The sequence below is a fragment of the Nycticebus coucang genome, chromosome 13 (genome assembly GCF_027406575.1).
Source record: "Nycticebus coucang isolate mNycCou1 chromosome 13, mNycCou1.pri, whole genome shotgun sequence".
Lineage (NCBI taxonomy): Eukaryota > Metazoa > Chordata > Mammalia > Primates > Lorisidae > Nycticebus > Nycticebus coucang.
The window spans coordinates 92924352-92949817 of NC_069792.1; the positions used below are offsets into that span (position 1 = coordinate 92924352).

Here is a 25466-nt window from a genome sequence, read left to right on the forward strand (position 1 = left end):
TTAATGAAGAAAGAGTAGAACTATTCCTAGTCTGTCCACATAAATCATCTCATCTTCAACCAAACACTTCTAAAATGCTTTTTCCTTAATAATACATTTATTAAAGTTTTCATGTGTTTTTTATGTAAAAAGTTTAAATAGATACAAAAAGAAAAAGGAGTAGTGTGTGTATGCCATGGAATGTTATTTAGTCATAAAAAAGATGGAGGCTTTGCATCTTTTGTATTTACCTGGATGGATTTGGAGAACATTATCCTAAGTAGAGTACCTTAAGAATGGAAAAGCAAGCATCCCATGTACTGAGCTCTAACCTGAAACTAGCAGATCAGCAACTACAGGCCCACACAAGAGAAAAACATAATTTTACATTTAAGAAAGGGGAAAGGGGGAAGAAGGCTGGCTAAGTTCCCACCTATCGGCGACAATGTAGGGGTATATGGCATACTTTCTGCGTGAAAGATTCAATTCCAACTCAGACTTTGGACTCTACCATAGAAATGTAAATAACGTAACCTAATTGTATGTACCCTCATATTAACCTGAAATTAAAAATAAAGGGAAATGAAGGCAGAATGTTACATTAATCTAAGACTCATAAGCAATGACAGTAGAGGTTTCCTCACTAATTATCTGGTATCCTGCAAGAGGTACATAAATTATACGTCTTGATTTCCCTTTAGGAAATAGCAGAGCTCCTATTTAATCTTTGGCTTTTCAGTTAGAAGCTTCAACAACAAAAAAAGGCTGCTGATCATAGTGTCATGCAAATATCTATATCAAAGCACTAAAGTAATTCTATTGTTGCTTAGGTTTCCCTATAGGATATCATAGTTATTACAGAAGTCACTCCTTAATTTGTTGTGGTCACCAAGGACAATGGATTCTTATAGTTGTGTTTGTTATTTCACTGCTTGACAACAAATTGCATTTGCTGTTTTATTGTCTCAGAGTAAAAATACATTAATTGGTTATCTATCATCAATTTGCTGGAAATTGGCTATAAGAAAATGCAGGATTATTAAATCATTATGAAAATCTTACTGGTTAATCAAGTTTATGCTTTTTGTAGCAGACACTACTACCCACATTCCCCCATACAGAGAAACCCATATTGACTGGTTTATCTAGTCTTCCCCTTTGAAATCTGAGTGATTTGGGGGAAAGTTGACCTCTCCTCTAGCTCACAGGATGAAGTGTGATTAATAGAAACTAATCCAAGTATAGTCGTCTGTCAGGATCTGTGGGGGACTGGTCTTCTGACCTCTCACAGATAACATCCACTGATGCTCACGTCTCTGATATAAAATGGTGCAACAGTTGGACATCAACTATATACATCCTCCTGTATACGTTAAATAATTTCTACATTACTTATAATGCCTAATACAATGTAAATCTTATGTAAATAATTTTTCTACTGTCTTGTTTAGGTAATCATAACAAGAAAAAGCTGCACATGTTAAGTACAACTGTAATTTCCCCTCCGTATTTCTTTCTTTCTTTTTTTTTTTTTTTGAGACAGAGTTTTACTTGGTCACCCTTGGTAGAGGGCCATGGCATCTTAATGCACAGCAATCTTAAATTCTTTGGGCTCAAACAATCCTCCTGCCTCAACCTCTCAAGTAGCTGGGACTACAGGCACCTGCCACAACGCCTGGCTATTTTTTTAGAGACGGGGTCTCGCTCTGGCTTAGGCTGGTTTTGAACCTGGTAGCTCAGGCAATCCACTTACCTTGGCCTCCCAAGTGCTGCGATTACAGGCGTGAGCCACTGCACCCAGCTATCACACATATTTCTCTTTTGTTGTTGTTGTTATTTTTCCTTTTATTAAATCATATATGCATAGATCATGAATACATTTATGCCTTTGTGGGATTCAATGTGGTTGATTTTTTTGTACAAATTGGATTGCTTACATCCAACTAATCAACATAGATTTCCCCTCATTAACCTAACCACTGTGTTAAGATATTTGCATTCTATACTTGATAGACTTGATCTGTAACCTTGCAATATGCTCCATAGGTGTGGTCCCCTGTTTACCCTCCCTCTATCAAACCACCCCTCTCTCCTCACATCTCCCACCCCTTCTCTCCTTCGTCCTGGGCTATAGTTGTGATTCATTTTTCATATGAAAGTGTGAGTGATTACAAATTTGTTTCATAGTAGTACTAAGTACATTGGATATTTTTTTTCCATTTCTGAGATATTTTGCTAAGAAGAATATTTTCCAGTTCCATCCATGTAAACATAAAAGAGGTAGTCTCCATCTTTTTTTAATGCTGCATAGTATTCCATGGTATACATATAGCACAATTTATTACTCTATTCATGGGTCGATGGGCACTTCTCTGATTCTTAATTGGATGAATCCATGGATGCTGAACCCAGGGATACAAAGGGCCAACTGTCCTATCATCCCTGTGGCCAGAGATTGGTTTAATTGTTCAGGATTATGCTAGTCATGACTTGATGGGCTCTTTAACTAATTTGGACTAATTGGTGCAGAAGATTTTTTTTTTTTTTTTTTTTGAGACACAGTCTTACTATGTCACCCTTGGTAGAGTACCATGGTGTCACAGCTTAACCTTCAACTCTCAGGCTTAGCGATTCTCTTGCCTCAGCCTTCCAAGTAGCTAGGACTACAGGTGCCCGCCACAATGCCTGGCTATTTTTTTGTTGCAGTTGTCATTGTTGTTCAGCTGTCCTGGGCTGGGTTTGAACCCGCCAGCCTCAGTGCATGTAGTCAGCACCGTAACCAGCTATGGTGCCAAGCCAGGTGCAGAAGAATTTTATTCCATACTGAAGGGAGAGATCCTCTCTCTGTGTCTCTTTCTCTGATTCTTTTTCTATTTCACACAAGGTAAGAACAAAAAAATGTTGCCCAAATTACTATATGTGCACATCTCATGGAAAGAAACCAATGTTAGGACAAAGCTGACATATCAGAAAGACCCTGTCCCTACCTGCCTGGGGCCCTCCCTACCTTCTCCTATATTGTTTTAAGAAATAAAATGTTTCATTATGGCAAAAACCAGTTTTGTTTGGTGTTTCTGCAGCTTAATAGGAAACAGCCAAGTCCTAACTCAATCATATGATCTATAATGAGGAATCCAGATACTCTATATATACAAATTATTGTTATTATCATCATCATTATTTAGAGACAGGGTCTCACTCTGTTGCCCAGGCTGCAGTGCGTTAGCATGATCATATCTTGAACTCCTAGGCTCAAGCAATCCTGCCTCAGCCTCCTGAGTAGCTAGGACTATAGGCATGTATCACCATACCCAGATAATTTTTCATGTACTTCATAGACAAGAGGTCTCACTATGTTGCCTAGACTGGTCTCAAACTCCTAGCCTCAAGTGATCTTCTCAAAGTGCTGGAATTACCTGTATGAGCCACCATGCCTGGCCATAATTATTTCCAGTTTAATTTCCTAAAATTCTCTTAAGGAAGAATAAGCCACTTCAGGATCCAACCACACCCTGTCTTATCTTTCGACTACTATAAGCATTTGTTCTTCTACCTTAGTTGGTGTAAGTAGATTCTCTGCTTCTCTCCACTTTGATCAGAAGTCATCATCAGTCTTGACAGATCAAGTTCCTTGAGGAACCAACACATCCAGACTTGAAATTAAGCCAAATGACATTACCTACCTTGGGCATGCAAATAACCAAATGTCCTGTTGTCTGAGATCTTTTAGCAGAGCTGCTATCAGGTTTGACTTCTGCAGGCAGGACAAGCTGAAATGGCTGAAAATAATCAGGAGGTGTCATCAAGACTGAGGACACGTTACAAGAGAAGGTTACTGCAAAAGCTATTTTCATTACAAATTCAGAACACGCCATTCAATTAAGAGATGTGTTTAGATGTCAGGGAAAAAGTAATACATGAGCTATGCCTGAATATCCATAACTATTTTTACCAGTTTTAACAAATAGTCTAACAGTCATCAATTATAAACAAGGAAACACTCATGGGTCCACTTATGGATAAAAAGTAATTTATAAATAAAACTTACTGTAAAACATCAATATATCGTCCCCAAGTCTTCAAGCTAACTCACATGAATCGTCAGAATCAGCAAAAGTACTATTTCAAAAATGATAAAATTATAGTTGCTAGGAAGGAAATCATTGACAGTTTAGAGTAAGTATACTACATGAATGGGCTATCACCTACACAGGCTGTCACCCATGTTATCAGCTTGGAAAAAAAGCACAGCACAATGGGCACAGGTTTAACATATTAATTCAATCAGGCTACACAATGACCAGAGCCATGTTCACTGTAGACCATTCCATGGAATAAAGCCATGTGCCTAAAAAACAGCACTCTGGTTGGGTTTCTCTTTTTCTATTTTCATGATACTGTAAAAAAAGAATGAAGGCAACATAGCTTACTTAATTCAAGGGTTAGCTTTTAAAATTGAAATAGCCTACAGTGTCACTACATTACCTTGCCTTTGACCATGACTCTCACGTAAGTCGGCTGTACATCAACATCAATTAAAGAGGTATCCATGTACCTGCAAAGTTAAACACAATCTTACCATTTTCAACATTATGTTTAAAGCAGTACAAATACAAATTCACACATACATGACCATTTAAGCGAAGGAAGTTTAAAATTTTCATGCAAAACAAGTCTTTAAACGTTGTCTCAAGTTAATCGCCAGACCGAAGGAAATTCAACATATCAGCAATTTCATTTTTAGACCCACAAGTACATTTGGCATTGATTGCCCCTAACCCAAAAATATCTGAGGTCTAAAACACCAGAGGTTTGCAAAAAACAGCCTGCCATGTTCTTTCATGAATATTTTATTTTAAGCCCCTAAGACTTGAATAGCCAGGAATGCTGAATCTACTCTGCTAGAGGCCTGAAAGCATCAGCGCCTTCTTCCTTGGTGGCTCGCGATGTCCTGCAGATGTTCTGCAGCTGCCCTGCTGCTGTCGCTCCTGGAAGCCTAGCCTGCTTCTCCCCTAGAAGGACTTCTAATGAATAAGCAAAGCCTTCCATTTATGACAGTGATGACTCCAAGATCAGGTGGCAATTACTCTCCTCAACTCATGAACAAATAAAAATTTAGATTTCACATCACTAGTCAAAGTCAGAAGTTTAGCCAGATAATTATTTTTACATACAGTAGAACCTCCATAGTTAATCACCTCCCTACATTGACCACCTCTTTCAGCTGACCAATATCCACAGACTAGATATGCACCCCACGTACAGATCAGTACGATAGGCCTAGTTCCTTGTGTTGACCACCTCCATATGTTCACCAGTTTGTTACCGTCCCTTGGGTGGTCAACTTACAGAGGTTCTATTGTATTTTCAAATACTAGTTGTGAACAGTAGATAAGGCAATGCTGATTCAAAAGTCACAAATATGAAGGCAGATAAGCTCATGCGGGGGTTACGGGCACAGGCTTGGGAGTGACAGAAATGTGGAGAACTATCTCCACCCACTCCTGCATTTTTACCTGGAGCACAATACTTAACCCGCTAAGCCTCAGTTTTGTCATCTGTAAAATGAGGATAATAATAGTTCCTATCCCCTAAAATTGCCGGGAATATACATGCATAATGTTATTATTAATGAAGTATTATGATACATTGTTTAATAAAAATTTTTATAATAATAAAATAGAGACAAAGTTTTCTACAGTGTCACGTGTGATATCCACTTTAATGGATCACGTATTCTCTTCCAGGTTTAGGTTTCCGAAAGTGTTCATCTGTCCTTAGTTGCAAGGTCCATCTCTGCCAGGAACAATCTGACATTTCATTGCAAAGAAAAATACTTCTCAACCGTCAATTTTCATTGCTCACATCACCACCTCTCTCTGACCACCCTCATACCACCAACTAACAGACCCCACACACCCTTATTCCCTGTCCCTGAAGGCCAGATGAGGGCTCAGGATGCTGCCTGGGCAGGTCTTCTCCTCTATAAGTGCTTATCAGAGGCCCATTTAACATCTGTCCCCATAGGGGAAGGTGAGGGGAGAGCATGGCTGGTTTTAGAACACGCCATTCACAGTCCCCAGTAACTGGCACATTGTAGGTATTCTACAGATATTTGCTGAATAAAGGCAAGAAGTATACAGGAAGGAATGAATGGCCTTTCCTTTATGCATTGATATGCCAATAGAAACAACAGGGAATTTTAGCATAATTCATTCAGATGGTATCATGGGAATGGAAGAGTTTTACTACAGAGACAGGAGAAGTATCACTATCCTTAAAATTTGTGAATGTGGGATGAGGAAAGTTCCCATCAGAGGATAGAACAGGAAGCAGCCCACAGAGCTGAAATTGAAGAGTTATGGATTCATTAAACTCCAGAAACAAGGGCTAAAAATGGAAAAGGCTTAAAAGAATAAAACGGTGAATGTTTAATTAAAAACCAAACGAATCAACAAACAAAAAACAGAAAGGAGAGCTTGGACTTGGGAAGCTGGAGGAACAGAGCATGAAGTTATCTAGAGAAGAACTAGAAAGGCCCACACTGAGGCCGGCCCCAGTTCACAAGAGCCACGGTGGAAACCACTCAGGCGTTTCAGCGTTAGAAGGCGAATGGTCCGATGAAATTTGGTGTGTCATGTAATGGAATAGTATTTGGCCGTATAAAGGAGGGGGATTGTGATGCCCACTACAACATGAATAAGCCTTGAAGACCTTACAGAAGTGAAAGAAGCCAGACCAAAGGTTGCATTTTCTCTGATTTCATTTATGTGAAGTATCCAGAACAGGTAAGTCTACAGAGACAGAGAGCAGGTCAGTGGTTGCAGTGGGAGGGAGAAAGGGAAGCGACTGCCAACTGAGTATGAGGGCTCTCTGGGGATAATAAACATTTTATGGAACTAGACAGTGGTAAGGGTTGCACAACACTGTGAATTTATTACTGAGTTGTACAATTTGAAATAGTTGAAATGATGAATTTTAAGTTATGTGTATTTTACAACAGTTACAAAAGCAAAGTTGGAGGAAAACCCGGGGTTTATATTCGGGGTCCTCCAATCAGTTTCCTTTGACAAGACTTATGCTCTGAACATTTATCCTCCTGTGGGTAATTCCAGGAAAACAATCCTCCCTACCTCCCAGGGAAACTGAGAGATTAAATAGAGCACACAAAAAGGCATTAAAAAGAGAAAAGCTTTTATTATAATTCATGCATGAAAATGTCACACTCCCACTATCAGTATTCATTCATTCATTCTTGTACTGATTGAGCATCTCACAGGTGCCAGGCACTATTTTTCATGCAAGAGATACCCAGAGAGGAACAAACAGAACAGAGTGACTTGACCACAAAATTTTAAACTTTGTGAAAAGGCGAGGAGACATAGAAGGAAGTTCTGGGGCAAAGGTAGGAATTGGTTTTTGTTGGATTGTGAGGCCTCTTCAGTAAGGTGACTTCTGAACAGAGGCCTGAAGGATGTGAGGCAGCAAGCCTCCAGGACACCTCAGGTACGAGCGATACAGGAAAAGGGAAGCTCAGCCCGCAGTCCCTGAGATGTCGCAAGTGGACACAGAGCACACCACAAGGATCTCGGACAGTGAGCCAGAACCTGAAATCCTGGAATGAGGCAGAGTGAGCTGGTGTTTTCAGGTGACTCCCACAACAAAAGGCAGAGAGTGGTACAGGCTGAGGGTGTGAGTGGCATTTCAGGAAGGTGAGAGGGAGAAGGGTCTAGCTGTGGTGCTGAGGAGCAAGCAGAATGGCTGTGACCCCCTGGCTCCCCAGAATAAAGAAAGGATGAGAAGTCTTCCATGATGTGAGAGAGCAGCAGGGAAGAAGCATCTGCCTGTGGCAAAGCAGCTGCTTGGTGCACCCCAGGTCTCTAAGATGGGACTGAGGGAGGGAGCCGCCCACGTGATGCTTGTTAGTACAGCAAAGCATACTGGGAAAACAGGGAGGAATTTAACAGCAAAGAGCAGGGGGGTCCTTATGGTACCAGCACTAGAAAATAGCAGGCTCTGAGGATTATTTAAACTCTGCCTTAGCCATTCCAGACTTCATAGGCAAGCAATTTTGAGTTTATTTACTTTTCCTTTCATATTCATGTTTTTAAAAATTATAGCAAGTTCTGTCTTAAAAAAATCAACTCTTCATTTAAGTACATGACAAATAAAATTCCATTTCAAAATGTTTCAGAACTCAAAAGATGGCTACTGCAAAGGAAAACAGGCAGAAATGTCAGTAAATAAAATGTCTTTACCTATAGACAGCAAGGTCCAAGATGATCTGGTTATGTTTTTCATCATCTTTCAAAGAGAATTCAAGTCTAGGAATAATTCATTTGGGAAAAAAAAGACGATGTCTTTAGGATACTGTAAAATAACCACATCACATAATCAAAAATAAAGTTGATGATAATTACATAATAATCTCCAATGACAAACTTATTTTGATAATTATATAATAAAAATTTGATGTTAATTTTGAAATTTCAAAAGAAATGCACAATATATTAATAAAATAGTTATGCTTATGTTGTTTAAATCTGAGAGTCTTAAGGTAAATTACATACAAAAAATTAGCTTTGGTGCAGAGCTAGAGACATCTGGTGGCTGAAGTTTTCTTTTCCATTTCGTGTGTTTGCTAGAAGCAAACTAAAATATCAGAATTATTTATAGAGAACTTAAAGGTTGTATTAGCCTCCGCTTTACCCAGCATTCTATTCTGCAAGTTTTATACAGTCCTGTCCTCCTTCCTTGGTTTTTCCATCTTTGTTCTCCTTTCACTGTGGACCTTTCCATCGCCTGGGGAAAGGCTGGGACCTCTCATTGTCTATTGCCTCTGTTTTATAGACAAAGCAATGGAGGTTTGTGGGGGTTGGCACGGCTGGGGAAGAGACTGCAGGACGCTGGATAGACAGGATTTCACGGCCCTAAGTCTTTCGACTGAACCCTGTGGCTGGGTCCTAGGTCCACCTTCCACACTAGCAACCCACTATTCAGAATTACCTGGTCAATTTTCTTGAACATTTCACTTATTATGCAGGGTGTCCATAAAGTTCGTGTGCAATTTACAATGTAAACCTATTTTAAGTTGCACATGAACTTCATGGACACCCTGTATTATTCTATAAAATATATAACCCAACAATATTAAGGAACATAAGATAAACTGTTTGGGAAAATGTACAGTCAGATTTGGCTGTGAGCAGTGAGTCTGTTCATGGCAGGCACTATCTCATTGCTCCCAACAACCCAACCATGTGGGACTTCCTCAGCATCTCCAAGGACCTAGGCATGATTTTATCTCATCTCAGGAACCTTTCCATGTGCTGTCCCATCTGCCTTGACTGCTTATTTCTCAATTCCCCAACCAGCCAACTTGAATTCTCTCCTTGATCACTTAACAGGTAATTTCAGAGGGGTTTTCTATGGCAAGACAACTATTCATCACCTAGTATCTGTTCCCCCTTTATCCTCAGTGAAAGGAACCATGATTTTGACTGGTTTATTCTACAACAATAGGATGTAGAATAAAATCTACAATTTTCAGCCCCCCTCGCAGCTAGGTAAGGTCGTGTGAGAGAAAGAGTTGTATAATACTTTCCAAAGAATGTTTCCTAAAAGAGGGAATGTGTGTCCTTTCTTCCTTCCCTTTCTCTTTATTCAGCTGAGTAAAAGAGATTTTAGGAGGTCAAATGATAAACCATGGGGGCTACTTAACAAAATACTGAAAGTGTCCAGGCAAGGGAAAGTATTGGCTCACTCTCAGCCGGTGGTGGTGGAGTTAATGAGAGGCTGCTGGGTTTGGGTAATATTGAAGGAAGAGTTCATAGGGCTCACTGATAAAATAAGAGAGAAGAATCAAGAATGAATCGTTTGGGGTCTTGACAAACGAGCAGATGCTTATTACTGAGATGGACAACATGCAACACCACACAACCCAGCAGAGAGGGAAGGCATCAGAGTTCTGTACTGGTCGCGATAAGTTATGCAGTAACTATTTTATAATTGTTTCTACACAGTGACAGCAAAGAGCTAAGTGAATAGACAAACCTTGAGCTCAGGGAAGAGGTTGGATCATGCTGAGAAGAATGTAAAGATAGTCTTTCAAGCCATGAGATTTGGTGAGAGCCCTGAAGAGTGGAAAGAGAAGAGAGCTGAAGAATTTCACTCAAAGTACTCAGGAGGCAAAATAAAAAGGATCCAGCAAAGTATAAATGATGAGCTGCCAGTAACATAGAAGAAAAATCAGAAGTAAAAGGAAAAAAAAAAAAACTTTAAGAAGGAAGGTAATGATCGCTTTGATCAAATCTGCCAGGTCACGTAAGGCAGGGACTGCGGTTTGAACAATGAATGCAGCAGTGATGGGACTAAGCCTCAGCATGACGGAAGTTTCAAGAAGGAGCGTGACGTATGAGACGGAAACTGAAGACAGACAACTTTGTTAGGAACTTCGGCTACTAAGTCAGGGCAGGGAAATAGAGCTGAGGCGGGAAGAGAAACTGAGGAAGGGAAGTTGTTGTTCTTTCTTTTAACATGGAGGTTATTACAATTTGTTTATATGTAAGTAAGACTGATCCAGCAGAGTGAAGAGAAGAGCTAACTGAGAAGCCAAGTCCTTGACAGGAGAGGGAACGGGATCGGGGGCCAGCAGAGACTGACTTGTGATAGGAAGTTCACCCAGAGCAACTAGAGAGAAGAGGATATCCAGGACAAGCCCAGGCATGGTAATTAATTGCTGTTGGGAGGAAAAGAAAACTGATCGCTTCTGTTTTCTCGATGAAATAAAAAATAAGGTCCTCGGTTAAGACTGTGAAAGGGTCAGGGAGTGGTGGAGGCACAGAGAGAGGAAAAGGTTTAAGAGCAGTTTACAGAAGAGCAGAGGCAGGGACTGCCCAAGAAGATACCAGGAGATGGCCAGAGTCCATTTGAGATCTGTGGCCATGAATTTATAGTCTATGACCAGTGAATAGACATAAATTGTTTCCTCCAGCCATGTGGGAGGACCAGCCCAGGGTGGGTAGAGGAGAGATTAAACAGGACTGGGCTTTGTGAGGCAAGGATAATGGAAAGGGGAAAAGGACAAGAGAGCCAAAGATGTTTGCCATGATAATGACATAGCAAATGAAATGATAAAAGTAAATAGGTTTGAGTAATACAAGAAAGTGAGATTTAGTCTGTAGGCATTTGGGTCTATATTTTGACCGCAAAAGGCCCATCTGCCCTGCTTTCTAGTTAAGCTATTAGACAGAAAGGATACCTCAGGTACTACTATACTTGAGGATTTTCCGTTTGACTATTTTTCTTCTCCTTAAATTAATTGAGGTATTTAAATCAATTTCTTTCCTTAAGCTCTCGAATGCTTTGCTCCAGAGTAGAAAGTAGATGTGGAGGGGATGTTTCAGCATTCTCAATCTGCTCAACACATTTTCAGGGCAAAGTTTTATGAATTCATAAACACAATAACACAGCAGCAATTTTCAGACATAAAACCGTATATGGTCCAAAGCTCTCTGAGATTCATAAAAAACATTTCCATATGTTAAGATCATTTTCTGGATGCTAAGAAAATTATCCACTTGAAAACATAATAGATGTTATGCTTTTAAAGATGCACAAAATGGTATTATCATTAAACTCATCAAACTTAAAAGCAGCCAGTATATTCTTTGCAGAGCAAACCTAGAATTGAAGCAACAGTTGGCCAACACCACAAATTTTGCCTCGTTAGTGTCTATTTTTTTTTTTTTTTCACTCACTTGGGCTCGTTTACATTCAGGGCTCTCCCATCTTCCCTGATCAGAGTCCTGGGCGGCTTCACTTTCTTGTTTTTTCCACTGAGGATTATGGGTAGGTGAGAACAAGGGGGAGTGGGGAGAGGGAAAAATAAGCAAAACAATTATAAAAGTAAGTAATAAATTTTTGTGAAATGGCTTAAAAAAAGCAATATAACTTTGGTGAATATATCAATAATTCATTGGCAGAGAGCCCATTCTTTTAATTCTATGCTGGAAATTGATAATCAAGCCATGTTTTTATATGGTTATCTAGAAAGCAAAAGTGTAACCAAGACAGTATTCCAGATAATTAAAATGGGAAGAAAATACTCTTGTTCATGACCCATCCACGAATATTTAAATAAGTGTATTTTGGAGGAGGTGGAGCAAGATGGCGGCCGAGTAACAGCTTCGTTACATCTGAGTACCGTGAGTCTGGGGAGATAGGACTCCAGGCATCTCTGGCTGGTGGGATCTGCCTATCATCACTCCTATGAGGATACAGGGAGTCAGCAAGAGACATCTGGACCCCAAGAGGAGGACTAAAACAGTGGAAAACCGGCAAGTGGTCGTGTGTGTTCAATCCGTCTAAACCCGCCTGCAACTGTAAGTTCAGTAGCAGCGAGACTGCAAACCAGAAAGGCCTTACCTGTGAACTGTTTTGGTGTCCTTGGACTTGGCACTGAGTTGAACTGCCTTGGGGAGGGCCTGAGCGGGAGTGCGGAGAACTTTGGCCATTGTCTAGGGCCCCAGTCTGAGCCGCTGAGCCAGACGGAGCTAATAGTGTTTGGCGGTGGGTCACACGGAACCATTGTCAGTGATCTGCCCCGGCAAGCTCCGCCCTCAGGGTCGCAGAGCTAGAAGCGGGTGGGAGCTGGTAACCCAGCAACCAAGTAGCCTAAGGGTGGGGTCTGAGCCGCCTTGCAGCCCTAACCCTCAGGGGCAGAGTGAGACCGGTTTTGGCACACCGGGTAAGTGGATAGCCACTTCAGCAGTGATTCCAGCGAGAAAGTTGGGAAAGCTTCTGCTCAGCAAGTTTACAAGTTCAAAGTGCCTTTTAAGTGGCTGAAGAGAGATTTAGGGTGTCTACCTGCTAAGGTTTGAGAAATCAGCAGCCTCCAGTCGTATCAGAACTGTGATTAACATCTCATAACCCGGAAGACCACGTGTTGCCCAGAGAATATTCAATAACATATACAAACTGCTTTGATTTTGGTTGTGTATTTTTTCTTTTTTTTTTTTGGTTTGGTTGTTTTTTTTGTTTATTTTGATGTTGTTGAAGCTCTTTTGTTTTTTAATTTCAATCTTTTCCATACAGATCCTTTTTCTTTCTCAATTTTTCTAGTTTAATTATAATTTCCCAGTGCTGCCTTTTTTAATAACTAGAACTTCATTTTTGCTAGTGTTTCTACCGCTATCATTTGGTTTTTCACCCAATTTTATCCCTGCAAAGTCTTCTGTTTGCTTGTTTTGGTTTGACTTATAGCATTTTTGTCTTTCCTCTCTACTTGGTGGAGGTGGGGTACTATGTCTGATCAGGTTAGCAAAGAGCTGCTGACCTCAAGGGAACCACCCAACTGGGCACTCCCAGAAGGTGGGGTTTTTTTAAGTTTGTGTCAGAGTACCCTACTGTACACCTATATTGCCCTGTCTCCCTCTTTCTGTGCCTCTCTTCTTTTTGTCAATATTCCTTATACCCACCCCCTCTCCTTTCTCTATCTTTCTTTTTTCTCTTATCACTTGGTCCTCCTTTCTTTCATCCCTTTTTTGCTCTTCAACCTTCTCACCCTTCTGGTACAGTAACCCTTAGTCCACAGGCACAAGAACTTAAAGAGCAAGAGGAAGTGAAAGGACAATTAGGGCAAGGAAACAGATAAAAGAAATCACTCGTGAGGAAGAATCAGTAGAAAACTCCAGGCAACATGAAGAACCAGTCTAGAACAACCCCACCAAGGGACCATGAGGTAGCTACTGCAGATGATTCCACCTGTAAAGAAATGTTAGGAATGACAGAAAAGGAATTTAGAATACACATGTTGAAAACAATGAAAGAAATGATGGAAACAATGAAGGAAATTGCTAATAAAGTGGAAAATAACCAAAAGGAAATCCAAAAACAGAATCAAATAAGAGACGAACGAATGAAGAATATAAAAAGGATATAGCAGAGCTGAAGGAACTGAAACAGTCAATTAGGGAACTTAAAGATGCAATGGAAAGTATCAGCAACAGGTTAGACCATGCAGAAGAAAGAATTTCAGAGGTAGAAGACAAAGTTCTTGAGATAACTCAGATAGTAAAAGAGGCAGAAAAGAAGAGAGAGAAAGCAGAACGTTCACTGTCAGAATTATGGGACTTTATGAAGCGTTCCAACATACGAGTTATAGGAATTCCAGAAGGGGAAGAAGAATGCCCCAGAGGAATGGAAGCCATACTAGAGAATATTATAAAAGAAAATTTCCCAAACATCACCAAAGATTCTGACACACTGCTTTCAGAGGGCTATCGGACCCCAGGTCGCCTCAACTATAACCGAGCTTCTCCAAGACACATTGTGATGAACCTGTCCAAAGTCAAGACAAAAGAAAAGATGCTGCAAGCTGCCAGGAGTAAGCGCCAGTTGACCTACAGGGGCAAATCCATCAGAGTGACCGCAGACTTCTCTAATGAAACTTTCCAAGCAAGAAGACAATGGTCATCTACCTTTAATCTACTAAAACAGAACAATTTCCAGCCCAGAATTCTGTACCCTGCTGAGCTAAGCTTCAAAATTGACGGAGAAATCAAATCATTTACGGATATACAAACATTGAGGAAATTCGCCACAACAAGACCAGCTCTACAGGAAATACTTCAACCTGTTCTGCACACTGACCACCACAATGGATCAGCAGCAAAGTAAGAACTCAGAAATCAAAGGACAGAACCTAACCTCCACACCGATGCAAAAGATAAAACTAAGCAATGGACTCTCACCAAATAAGACGAATAGAATACTACCACACTTATCAATTATCTCAATAAATGTTAATGGCTTGAATTCCCCACTGAAGAGACATAGATTGGCTGACTGGATTAAAAAACACAAGCCATCCATTTGCTGTCTGCAAGAAACACACCTGGCTTCAAAAGACAAATTAAAGCTCCGAGTCAAGGGTTGGAAGACAATTTTTCAGGCAAATGGAATTCAGAAGAAAAGAGGAGTTGCAATCTTATTTTCAGATACATGTGGATTTAAAGCAACTAAAGTCAAAAAAGACAAAGATGGTCACTTTATATTGGTCAGGGGAATACAACAACAAGAAGACATTTCAATTCTAAATATTTATGCACGCAATTTAAATGCTCCCAGATTCTTGAAGCAGACCTTAATCAGTCTGAGAAATATGATATCTCATAATACCATCATAACAGGGGACTTTAACACTCCTCTTACAGAGCTGGACAGATCCTCTAAACAGAAATTAAACAAAGATATAAGAGATTTAAATGAGACCCTAGAACAACTGTGCTTGATAGACGCATATAGAACACTTCACCCCAAAGATAAAGAATATACATTCTTCTCATCACCCCATGGAACATTCCCCAAAATTGATCATATCCTGGGACACAAAACAAATATCAACAGAATCAAAAGAATTGAAATTTTACCTTGTATCTTCTCAGACCATAGGCACTAAAGGTGGAACTCAACTCTAACAAAAATGCTCAACCCCACCCAAAGGCATGGAAATTAAACAATCTTCTGTTGAATAACAGATGGGTGCAGGAAGAAATAAAACAGGAAATCATTAACTTCCTTGAGCATAACAACAATGAAGACACAAGCTACCAAAACCTGTGGGATACTGCAAAAGCAGTTTTGAGAGGAAAATTCATCGCTTTAGATGCCTACATTCGAAAAACAGAAAGAGAGCACATCAACAATCTCACAAGAGATCTTATGGAATTGGAAAAAGAAGAACAATCTAAGCCTAAACTCAGTAGAAGAAAAGAAATATCCAAAATCAAATCAGAGATCAATGAAATTGAAAACAAAAGAATCATTCAGAAAATTAATGAAACAAGGATTTGGTTTTTTGAAAAAATAAATAAAATAGATAAACCATTGGCCAGACTAACTAGAAATAGAAAAGTAAAATCTCTAGTAACCTCAATCAGAAACGATAAAGGGGAAATAACAACTGATCCCACAGAGATACAAGAGATCATCTCTGAATACTACCAGAAACTCTATGCCCAGAAATTTGACAATGTGAAGGAAATGGATCAATATTTGGAATCACACCCTGTCCCTAGACTTAGCCAGGAATAAATAGAGCTCCTGAACAGACCAATTTCAAACACTGAGATCAAAGAAACAATAAAAAATCTTCCAACCAAAAAATGCCCTGGTCCAGATGGCTTCACTCCAGAATTCTATCAAACCTTCAAGGAAGAGCTTATTCCTGTACTGCAGAAATTATTCCAAAAAACTGAGGAAGAAGGAATCTTCCACAACACATTCTATGAAGCAAACATCACCCTGATACCAAAACCAGGAAAAGACCCAAACAAAAAGGAGAATTTCAGACCAATCTCACTCATGAATATAGACGCAAAAATTCTCAACAAAATCCTAGCCAATAGATTACAGCTTATCATCAAAAAAGCCATTCATCATGATCAAGTAGGCTTCATCCCAGGGATGCAAGGCTGGTTTAATATACCCACGTCCATAAACGTTATCCACCATATTAACAGAGGCAAAAATAAAGATCACATGATCCTCTCAATAGATGCAGAAAAAGCATTTGATAAAATCCAGTATCCTTTTCTAATTAGAACACTGAAGAGTATAGGCATAGGTGGCACATTTCTAAAACTGATTGAAGCTATCTATGACAAACCCACAGCCAATATTTTACTGAATGGAGTAAAACTGAAAGCTTTTCCTCTTAGAACTGGAACCAGACAAGGTTGTCCTCTGTCACCTTTACTATTCAACATAGTGCTGGAAGTTCTAGCCAATACAATTAGGCAAGACAAGGAAATAAAGGGAACCCAAATGGGAGCAGAGGAGGTCAAACTCTCCCTCTTTGCTGATGACATGATCTTATACTTAGAGAACCCCAAAGACTCAACCACAAGACTCCTAGAAGTCATCAAAAAATACAGTAATGTTTCAGGATATAAAATCAATGTCCACAAGTCAGTAGCCTTTGTATACACCAATAACAGTCAAGATGAGAAGCTAATTAAGGACACAACTCCCTTCACCATAGTTTCAAAGAAAATGAAATACCTAGGAATATACCTAACGAAGGAGGTGAAGGACCTCTATAAAGAAAACTATGAAATCCTCAGAAAGGAAATAGCAGAGGATATTAACACATGGAAGAACATACCATGCTCATGGATGGGAAGAATCAACATTGTTAAAATGTCTATACTTCCCAAAGCAATCTACCTATTCAATGCCATTCCTATCAAAGTACCTACATCGTACTTTCAAGATTTGGAAAAAATGATTCTGCGTTTTGTATGGAACCGGAAAAAACCCCGTATAGCTAAGGCAGTTCTTAGTAATAAAAATAAAGCTGGGGGCATCAGCATACCAGATTTTAGTCTGTACTACAAAGCCATAGTGGTCAAGACAGCATGGTACTGGCACAAAAACAGAGACATAGACACTTGGAATTGAATTGAAAACCAAGAAACGAAACTAACATCTTACAACCACCTAATCTTTGATAAACCAAACAAGAACTTACCTTGGGGGAAAGACTCCCTATTCAATAAATGGTGTTGGGAGAACTGGATGTCTACATGTAAAAGACTGAAACTGGACCCACACCTTTTCCCACTCACAAAAATTGATTCAAGATGGATAAAGGACTTAAATTTAAGGCATGAAACAATAAAAATCCTCAAAGAAAGCATAGGAAAAACACTGGAAGATATTGGCCTGGGGGAAGACTTCATGAAGAAGACTGCCATGGCAATTGCAACAACAACAAAAATAAACAAATGGGACTTCATTAAACTGAAAAGCTTCTGTACAGCTAAGGACACAATAACCAAAGCAAAGAGACAACCTACACAATGGGAAAGGATATTTGCATATTTTCAATCAAGCAAAAGCTTGATAACTAGGATCTATAGAGAACTCAAATTAATCCACATGAAAAAAGCCAACAATGCCATATATCAATGGGCAAGAGACATGAATAGAACTTTCTCTAAAGATGACAGACGAATGGCTAACAAACACATGAAAACATGTTCATCATCTCTATATATTAGAGAAATGCAAATCAAAACAACCCTGAGATATCATCTAACCCCAGTGAGAATGGCCCACATCACAAAATCTCAAAACTGCAGATGCTGGCGTGGATGTGGAGAGAAGGGAACACTTTTACACTGCTGGTGGGACTGCAAACTAGTACAACCTTTCTGGAAGGAAGTATGGAGAAACCTCAAAGCACTCAAGCTAGACCTCTCATTTGATCCTGCAATCCCATTACTGGGCATCTACCCAGAAGGAAAAAAATTCTTTTATCATAAGGACACTTGTACTAGACTGTTTATTGCAGCTCAATTTACAATCGCCAAAATGTGGAAACAGCCTAAATGCCCACCAAACCAGGAGTGGATTAACAAGCTGTGGTATATGTATACCATGGAATACTATTCAGCCATTAAAAAAAATGGAGACTTTACATCCTTCGTATTAACCTGTATGGACATGGAAGACATTATTCTTAGTAAAGCATCACAAGAATGGAGAAGCATGAATCCTATGTACTCAATCTTGATATGAGGACAATTAATGACAATTAAGGTTATGGGGGGGGAAGCAGAAAGAGGGATGGAGGGAGGGGGCTGGGGCCTTAGTGTGTGTCACACTTTATGGGGGCAAGACATGATTGCAAGAGGGACTTTACCTAACCATTGCATTCAGTGTAACTGGCTTATTGTACCCTCAATGAATCCCCAACAATAAAAAAAAAAAAAAAAGAGATTGATAATTATATGAAAGCTGATATCTAAATTGATAAGCATAATTTCTAGTTATCTCCATCAGCTACTGGTTTGTGATACAAAAATTACTGTATCTGTGGGGGTATATGTATACCATGGAATGCTATTCAGCTGTTAAAAAAGATGGGGACATTATATCTTTTGTATTAACCTGGATGAAGTTGAAACACATTCTTTTTAGTAAAGCATCATGAGAATGGAAAAAATAAAATAAAATAAGTATATTTTATGCATAATTTACCCAGGTAACTGTCAATCCCCCATTCATGTATAGCTTGCTTCTGCTTTAGTTAAAATTATAATTTTTAAAGTACCAACTGGAAGCTATTCTATAGAAATGAAAGTACCAGCATATAAAGATCCATAAAAAAAGGATATTTCCCAGCATTATTTGTAGTGGAAATGTTATGAATGTCCATCAATGGAGGAATGATTGGATCAGCTGCGGTTTATTCACTCTATGAATTAATTTTTATTCACGCTATGAATTAATTTGTTGCTATTAAAAACATATTTGCTCTTTACTTACTGATCTAGAAAAATCTTGATGTATTCAGTGGGAATAAACATATACAATATAAGCACATTTTTGTTTTTTAAAAAAAGACCCCCCAAAACTAAATTTGCAGAGATAATTTTTACAATTATAAAGGTTAAAAAAATATGTGGTGGGTGCCTATTAACACTCATTATGCTGAAGGGCTGAATAGAAGGGAAAGAAGGGAGCAAAGAAGAGAAGATTCATAAAATAATGTGAAATAAAAATGCAGTATGTAAATTCTATTTAAAACATTGCTGAAAATACATAAAAACTTAAATACGCGTACTTGGACAGCAAATAGAAGACTAAGTGGACAAGTATGTTTAGATGTGAAATTGTAGGCAATTCTTTGCCTTGAATTTCTATTGCATTTTTTTTTAGACAAAAGGGATTTCCATTCTTTATTAAGCTCTCATTTTAGGACATATCAATTTGTACTCTTTGTAAAAAAACATGGCATTAAAAAAAAAAAAAGATGAGTTTTTTCCTCTTGCTTCCAAAATTCATATCCATCTCCCTAGATAATTAGGAGCAGAATTAAGTGGAAAAAGTAACACATACTGTACGTCATCACATTTTCAGTTGAATTTTTCTCCAAATGGTACTTTTATAAATTAAAACAACTAACTAAATCCAGTATCAGCCAATTATTGCTGGGTAATGAGGAATAAAGCAAGTATATAAATAATCTGGCAACTTAACCTTTTAACTCAGACTTAGTGACAAATTGGATGAGAAAGAAGTTATGATGTGGGGGTATATGTATATACACATATGCCTATGTTACAAATTTGTGCAGGGGGGGTGTCACCTTGCAACAATCAATCAAGAGGAAGAATAGTAATTCATTTAAAAGTTTGAAACTGGTCATGCCTTTAGAATCTCAACACTGTTATTTCTTTGTATGGTATTCCAATAAATGCCATTTAAGACTGTTAGCTGAAGCCTAGGTAAGAAGAAGGTCTGTTTTGAGAATAGCATTTATCATTCCCCAAAATAGTTTGGAAAATGATGCAGATTATGTATTGTACTTTAAATATAGATTTTGTATCAGTTTATTTTATTTTTTTAAATAATCATAAACATTTCCCTGCATCTTAAATTTGGTGTTCAGATCTAAGTAAATAAATATTTCAATGACCCAGGTAGGACACTGATGAGACATCCAGAAATACTTGGCTTCACCCTACTCACTGCAGATAATAGCAGAGTTAGGATCAAACAGACCTCAGACTATACTATAAATCGATAGTGATCAAAACAGTATGGTACTGGCACAAAAACAGAGAAGTAGATGTCTGGAACGGAATAGAGAACCAAGAGATGAACCCAGCCACTTACCCTTATTTGATCTTGAACAAGCCAATTAAAAACATCCAGTGGGAAAAGATTCCCTATTTAACAAATGGTGCTGGGTGAACTGGCTGGCAACCTTTAGAAGACTGAAACTGGACCCACACCTTTTACCATTAACTAAGATAGACTCTCACTGGATTAAAGGTTTAAACTTAAGACATGAAACTATAAAAATACTAGAAGAGAGTGCAGGGAAAACCCTTGAAGAAATCTGTCTGGGCGAGTATTTTATGAGGAGGACCCCCGGGGCAATTGAAGCAGCTTCAAAAATAAACTACTGGGACCTGATCAAACTAAAAAGCTTCTGCAAAGCCAAGAACACAGTAAGTAAAGCAAGCAAACAGCCCTCAGAATGGGAGAAGATATTTGCAGGTTATGTCTCTGATAAAAGTTTAATAACCAGAATCCACAGAGAACTCAAACGTGTAAGCAAGAAAAGAACAAGTGATCTCATCGCAGGCTGGGCAAGGGACTTGAAGAGAAACTTCTCTAAAGAAGACAGGTTCACAGCCTACAGACATATGAAAAAATGCTCATCATATTTAATCATCAGAGAAATGCAAATCAAAACTACCTTGAGATACCATCTAACTCCAGTAAGATTAGCTCATATCACAAAATCCCAAGACCAGAGATGTTGGTGTGGATGTGGAGAAAAGGGAACACTTCTACACTGCTGGTGGGAATGCAAATTAATACATTCCTTTTGGAAAGATGTTTGGAGAACACTTAGAGATCTAAAAATAGATCTGCCATTCAATCCTGTAATTCCTCTACTAGGTATGTACCCAGAAGACCAAAAATCACATTATAACAAAGATATTTGCACCAGAATGTTTATTGCAGCCAAATCCACAATTGCTAAGTCATGGAAAAAGCCCAAGTGCCCATCGATCCACGAATGGATTAATAAATTGTGGTATATGTACACCATGGAATATTATGCAGCCTTAAAGAAAGATGGAGACTTTACCTCTTTCATGTTTACATGGATGGAGCTGAAACATATTCTTCTTAGTAAAGTATCTCAAGAATGGAAGAAAAAGTATCCAATGTACTCAGCCCTACTATGAAACTAATTTATGGCTTTCATATGAAAGCTATAACCTAAGAATATGGGGAAGGGGAAAAGAGAGGGGACGGAGGGGGAGGATGGGCAGAGGGAGGGTCATTGGTGGGATTACACCTACGGTGCATCTTACAAGGGTACATGTGAAACTTAGTAAATGTAGAATATAATTGTCTTAATATAATAACTAAGAAAATGCCAGGAAGGCAATGTTAACCAGTGTGATGAAAATGTGTCAAACTGTTTATAAAACCAGTGTATGGTGTCCCATGATCACATTAATGTACACAGCTATGATTTAATATTAATTAAAAAAAAGATTGATCTTATCCTTGTTTTTTCCCAGTTAATGAAAATAGCTATCTGAGCAAAGAGGCAAACATCTCAGGGACCCATTAGATTGGCAGACTGTAACACCCGAATAGCAGCTTAGACCTCCATACAATTCAGCTTTACTTTTATCAGTGTTAGAGGGGGAAAAATTTTTTTTTTCTACTGATTTCAGGCTCAATAGATTATGGATTGCATATATATTCTATAAATACGTAGAACTTCCATTTCAAAGGACTCTTGAACCTGACTCTTGAGCCTGCAAAGCATTTTCACATTTGTTGGTTCATCTCACTTTGTTAATAATACAGTGGGGTCGCTAAAACCAGTATGATAATCACCACTTAACAGAGGAGAAGCAACTGAGGGAAAGTTAGGTATCTTACTTGCCACATAGAGGGTGATAACTAAGGCAAGACACGAATACATAGTTTCTGAGGCCATTCATGTTTCTCCCAAAGCACTACGTGGACTCTCAGTGTACAAAATAACCGCATTCAACAAATATTTTAGATAAAATTTGATTTTAATTGTTGTACTTTCCCATCTTTCTAATTAACAAAGAAAGTTTTAGGAAAGCAGTAGAGATTTCAAATAGTTTTTCTACCCTTTTAGTTCCTTGCTTTTAGCTGATAATCACAGGAAGAGATGTTACCTTTCACTTGAGTCATTGCCATGCAGATTACTGTATTTCAGAGTTAATTGATCACCTGCTCAAGCTCATGAATACTAAGTATTCCCATAAGTGATACATTTTACATACTAGACTTAAGCAATGACATGAGATGAGATGACATAGAGCCCACCTTTGAAAAAGCTACCCTGAAAATAACAGTTGAAGCATCTTAGCTTCTAACAAATCATCAGATTATATCTAAACAATTCAAAAGTGAATTACACTGTTAAATGACAAAGAGAGTTGTATTAGGAAAAATAAAATGCCTAGTGAAACTAACTCCTAATTTACCATTTTCACATTAATAGAAAAGACACAGGAACTCATTCACCCCACAAAATGACCTTAGTTTTTTTTTTTTTTGTAACACAGTAACTAGTATTCCTAACCTAGGCCACACTATTGTTAGATACTACACGTAGTTGTATTAAAGGTGATTAAAAAGCTAAAGACATACAAATGAAACCCTACCTAAGATATCATAATTCATAATGTTTTGAAGACGGTATTATGATGTTAATGAATGGTAGCTGATAGAAATTCAACAAAAAGCTGCACTTTGAAAAATCAAGATCTATATGTGAGGGCTAGCAACGGTTTAACACAGATGATGGGTAAAATAATGTGCAATCACAAAAGTGAGTTTATAGGAGAGTGTTGCCTCTTCTCCTAGGGAAAAAAAAAATGGCATACCTTAATTTTTCTTGTTTTTCTCTTTGCTTTTCCATGTGTCTAAGAGTTTCCAATCTAGATTCAGGAGTAAAAAAAGAGGGCTTATTCCAAAATTCCACATCATCTTCGCTTTCATCTAGTTTTTTGTTGTTGTGTTCCTCTCCTTGTATTTCTGGTCCCTGGAGGCAATCTTTGTTCTCTAAAGATGAACTAGGATAAACAAACAGATACAGAGCACATAAGAACAATAATGTGTATAAGAGTTTCATCCTCAAAAGTATCCAATGTACTCAGCCCTACTATGAAACTAATTTATGGCTTTCACATGAAAGCTATAACCCAGTTATAACCTAAGAATAGGTGGAAGGGGGAGAGGGAGGGGAGGGAGGGGAGGGAGGGGGGAGGTGGACAGAGGGAGGGGATTGGTGGGATTACACCTGCGGTGCATCTTACAAGGGTACATGTGAAACTTAGTAAATGTGGAATGTAAATGTCTTAGCACAATAACTAAGAAAATGCCATGTGTCAAACGGTCTATAAAACCAGTGTATGGTGCCCCATGATCGCATTAAAGTACACAGCTATGATTTAATAATAATAAAAAAAAAAGTTTCATCCTCAACATCTCAGATGCTTTTCTTATGTTTATCTTTTTGCCTTTGAGTGTGAAAGTGACTCTGAAAGTCTGATCAAGCCCTGCCGGAGGACACTGCCCCCGTGACACTGGGAAGGCCCTCATCATTATCATCAGACCAGGCAGTAATCAGATGCCAAGGTTCACAGACCTGGCCAATATGAGTTATCAGGGTAGTTTTATAAAAAGGACAGACTGCTGGGCTCCCATGGGTGAGTCTCTTTAGTAGGTCTGGAGTAGGGCCTTGGAATCTGTTTTGCAACATTTCAAGAGGTTCTGATGATCAGACAAGCATGGGGACCCCTGGGCCTTAGCCATCACCCCACCTCCAGTCTTGTGTCATCAATTCCACTTTCCACATTACTCCTAGAGGGATCTTTCTCACAGGCAAGTTGGATCATATTATTTTCAGGTTCTTTAACAATTCTCTACCTCCAAAATTCTCTTATGCGACATATGAAACCTTCCATGGTGTAGCCTCTGCCTGCTTTATTTTTCATAGATAACTTTGAGTATATAGCTTTATATGAATGACTTCTGATTACATAGTTTTATGTGTAACAGCTCTCAGTTTTCTTTCATTTATGTTTTGTGAACTGTGAGAGAATTGAACAATGTCTCTACATGCCATCATATGGGTATTATATAAGCTATTCAAGATGGACTCCAGAAATATTCATTGTGCATCTTCTGTGTGCCAGGGACCAGAGATATAACCCTGGTCAGGACAGACCACAACACTACATTCAGAAGATCCTATTCCAGTGGAGAGAAAATGACATCATTCAAGCAATAAACACTGGGTATAGCATCTCTTCCCTCACCTCTCCCTAGAAGGTACATTTTTAGAAAATGACATGAAATGAAAAAATTATATGAAGCCTTTAGTACCAAGTATATAATAGAGTAAGTACCAAAAAAATGTTGGGTTTTCTTCTTGTTACTAAAATAAGAAAAGTTCATCTAGTTGATCTTCAAATAAGATGTTTTTTTAACGGATGAACCAAAAATACTAGAACATGAAAAGTAAATAAACATAACATAGGAAAAAAATTCTGTTGAGATTCTTTACATAGAAAATACAACTAGATATTTTAATAAGCAAAACAGTATAAATTACTGAAACTAAATGTTCTGCCATATAGCTATAGTTCTTTACAAAAAACTGAAAAAAACAATCTACAAAGGGGAGCTATAATATCCTGGCTAATTGCCACTTAATTATTTCCATTTTCATTAAAATGATTTTTTCCTGGAAAGTGACTAATTGGTTCACTTTGACCCTTTGTAACCTAAAATAAAAATAATAAACATACAAATAACAGTACTTAAGAAAGTTATCAGCAATATCAGCTAATAACATAAGTCTCCAAAGGCAAAATGCATACAAATACACCAGGTGG

At 38.5% G+C, this 25466-nt stretch overlaps 1 protein-coding gene across 2 annotated transcripts in view; it reads right to left on the reverse strand.

Annotated features, from left to right (window-relative positions):
- Positions 1 to 25466, reverse strand: part of DNAAF11 (dynein axonemal assembly factor 11) — a 96261-nt gene that overhangs the window by 31848 nt on the left and 38947 nt on the right. Inside the window, exons 6-10 of one of the 2 annotated variants that reach the window (XM_053558266.1) lie at positions 23451 to 23639; positions 11739 to 11816; positions 8238 to 8303; positions 4465 to 4534; positions 3663 to 3758 (exon numbers count right to left, since the gene is read on the reverse strand). In XM_053558266.1, coding sequence (XP_053414241.1) covers positions 3663 to 3758; positions 4465 to 4534; positions 8238 to 8303; positions 11739 to 11816; positions 23451 to 23639 — 499 coding nt within the window. The remainder of the gene's footprint in view (positions 1 to 3662; positions 3759 to 4464; positions 4535 to 8237; positions 8304 to 11738; positions 11817 to 23450; positions 23640 to 25466) is intronic. The other variant, XM_053558267.1, reaches the window with a different exon arrangement.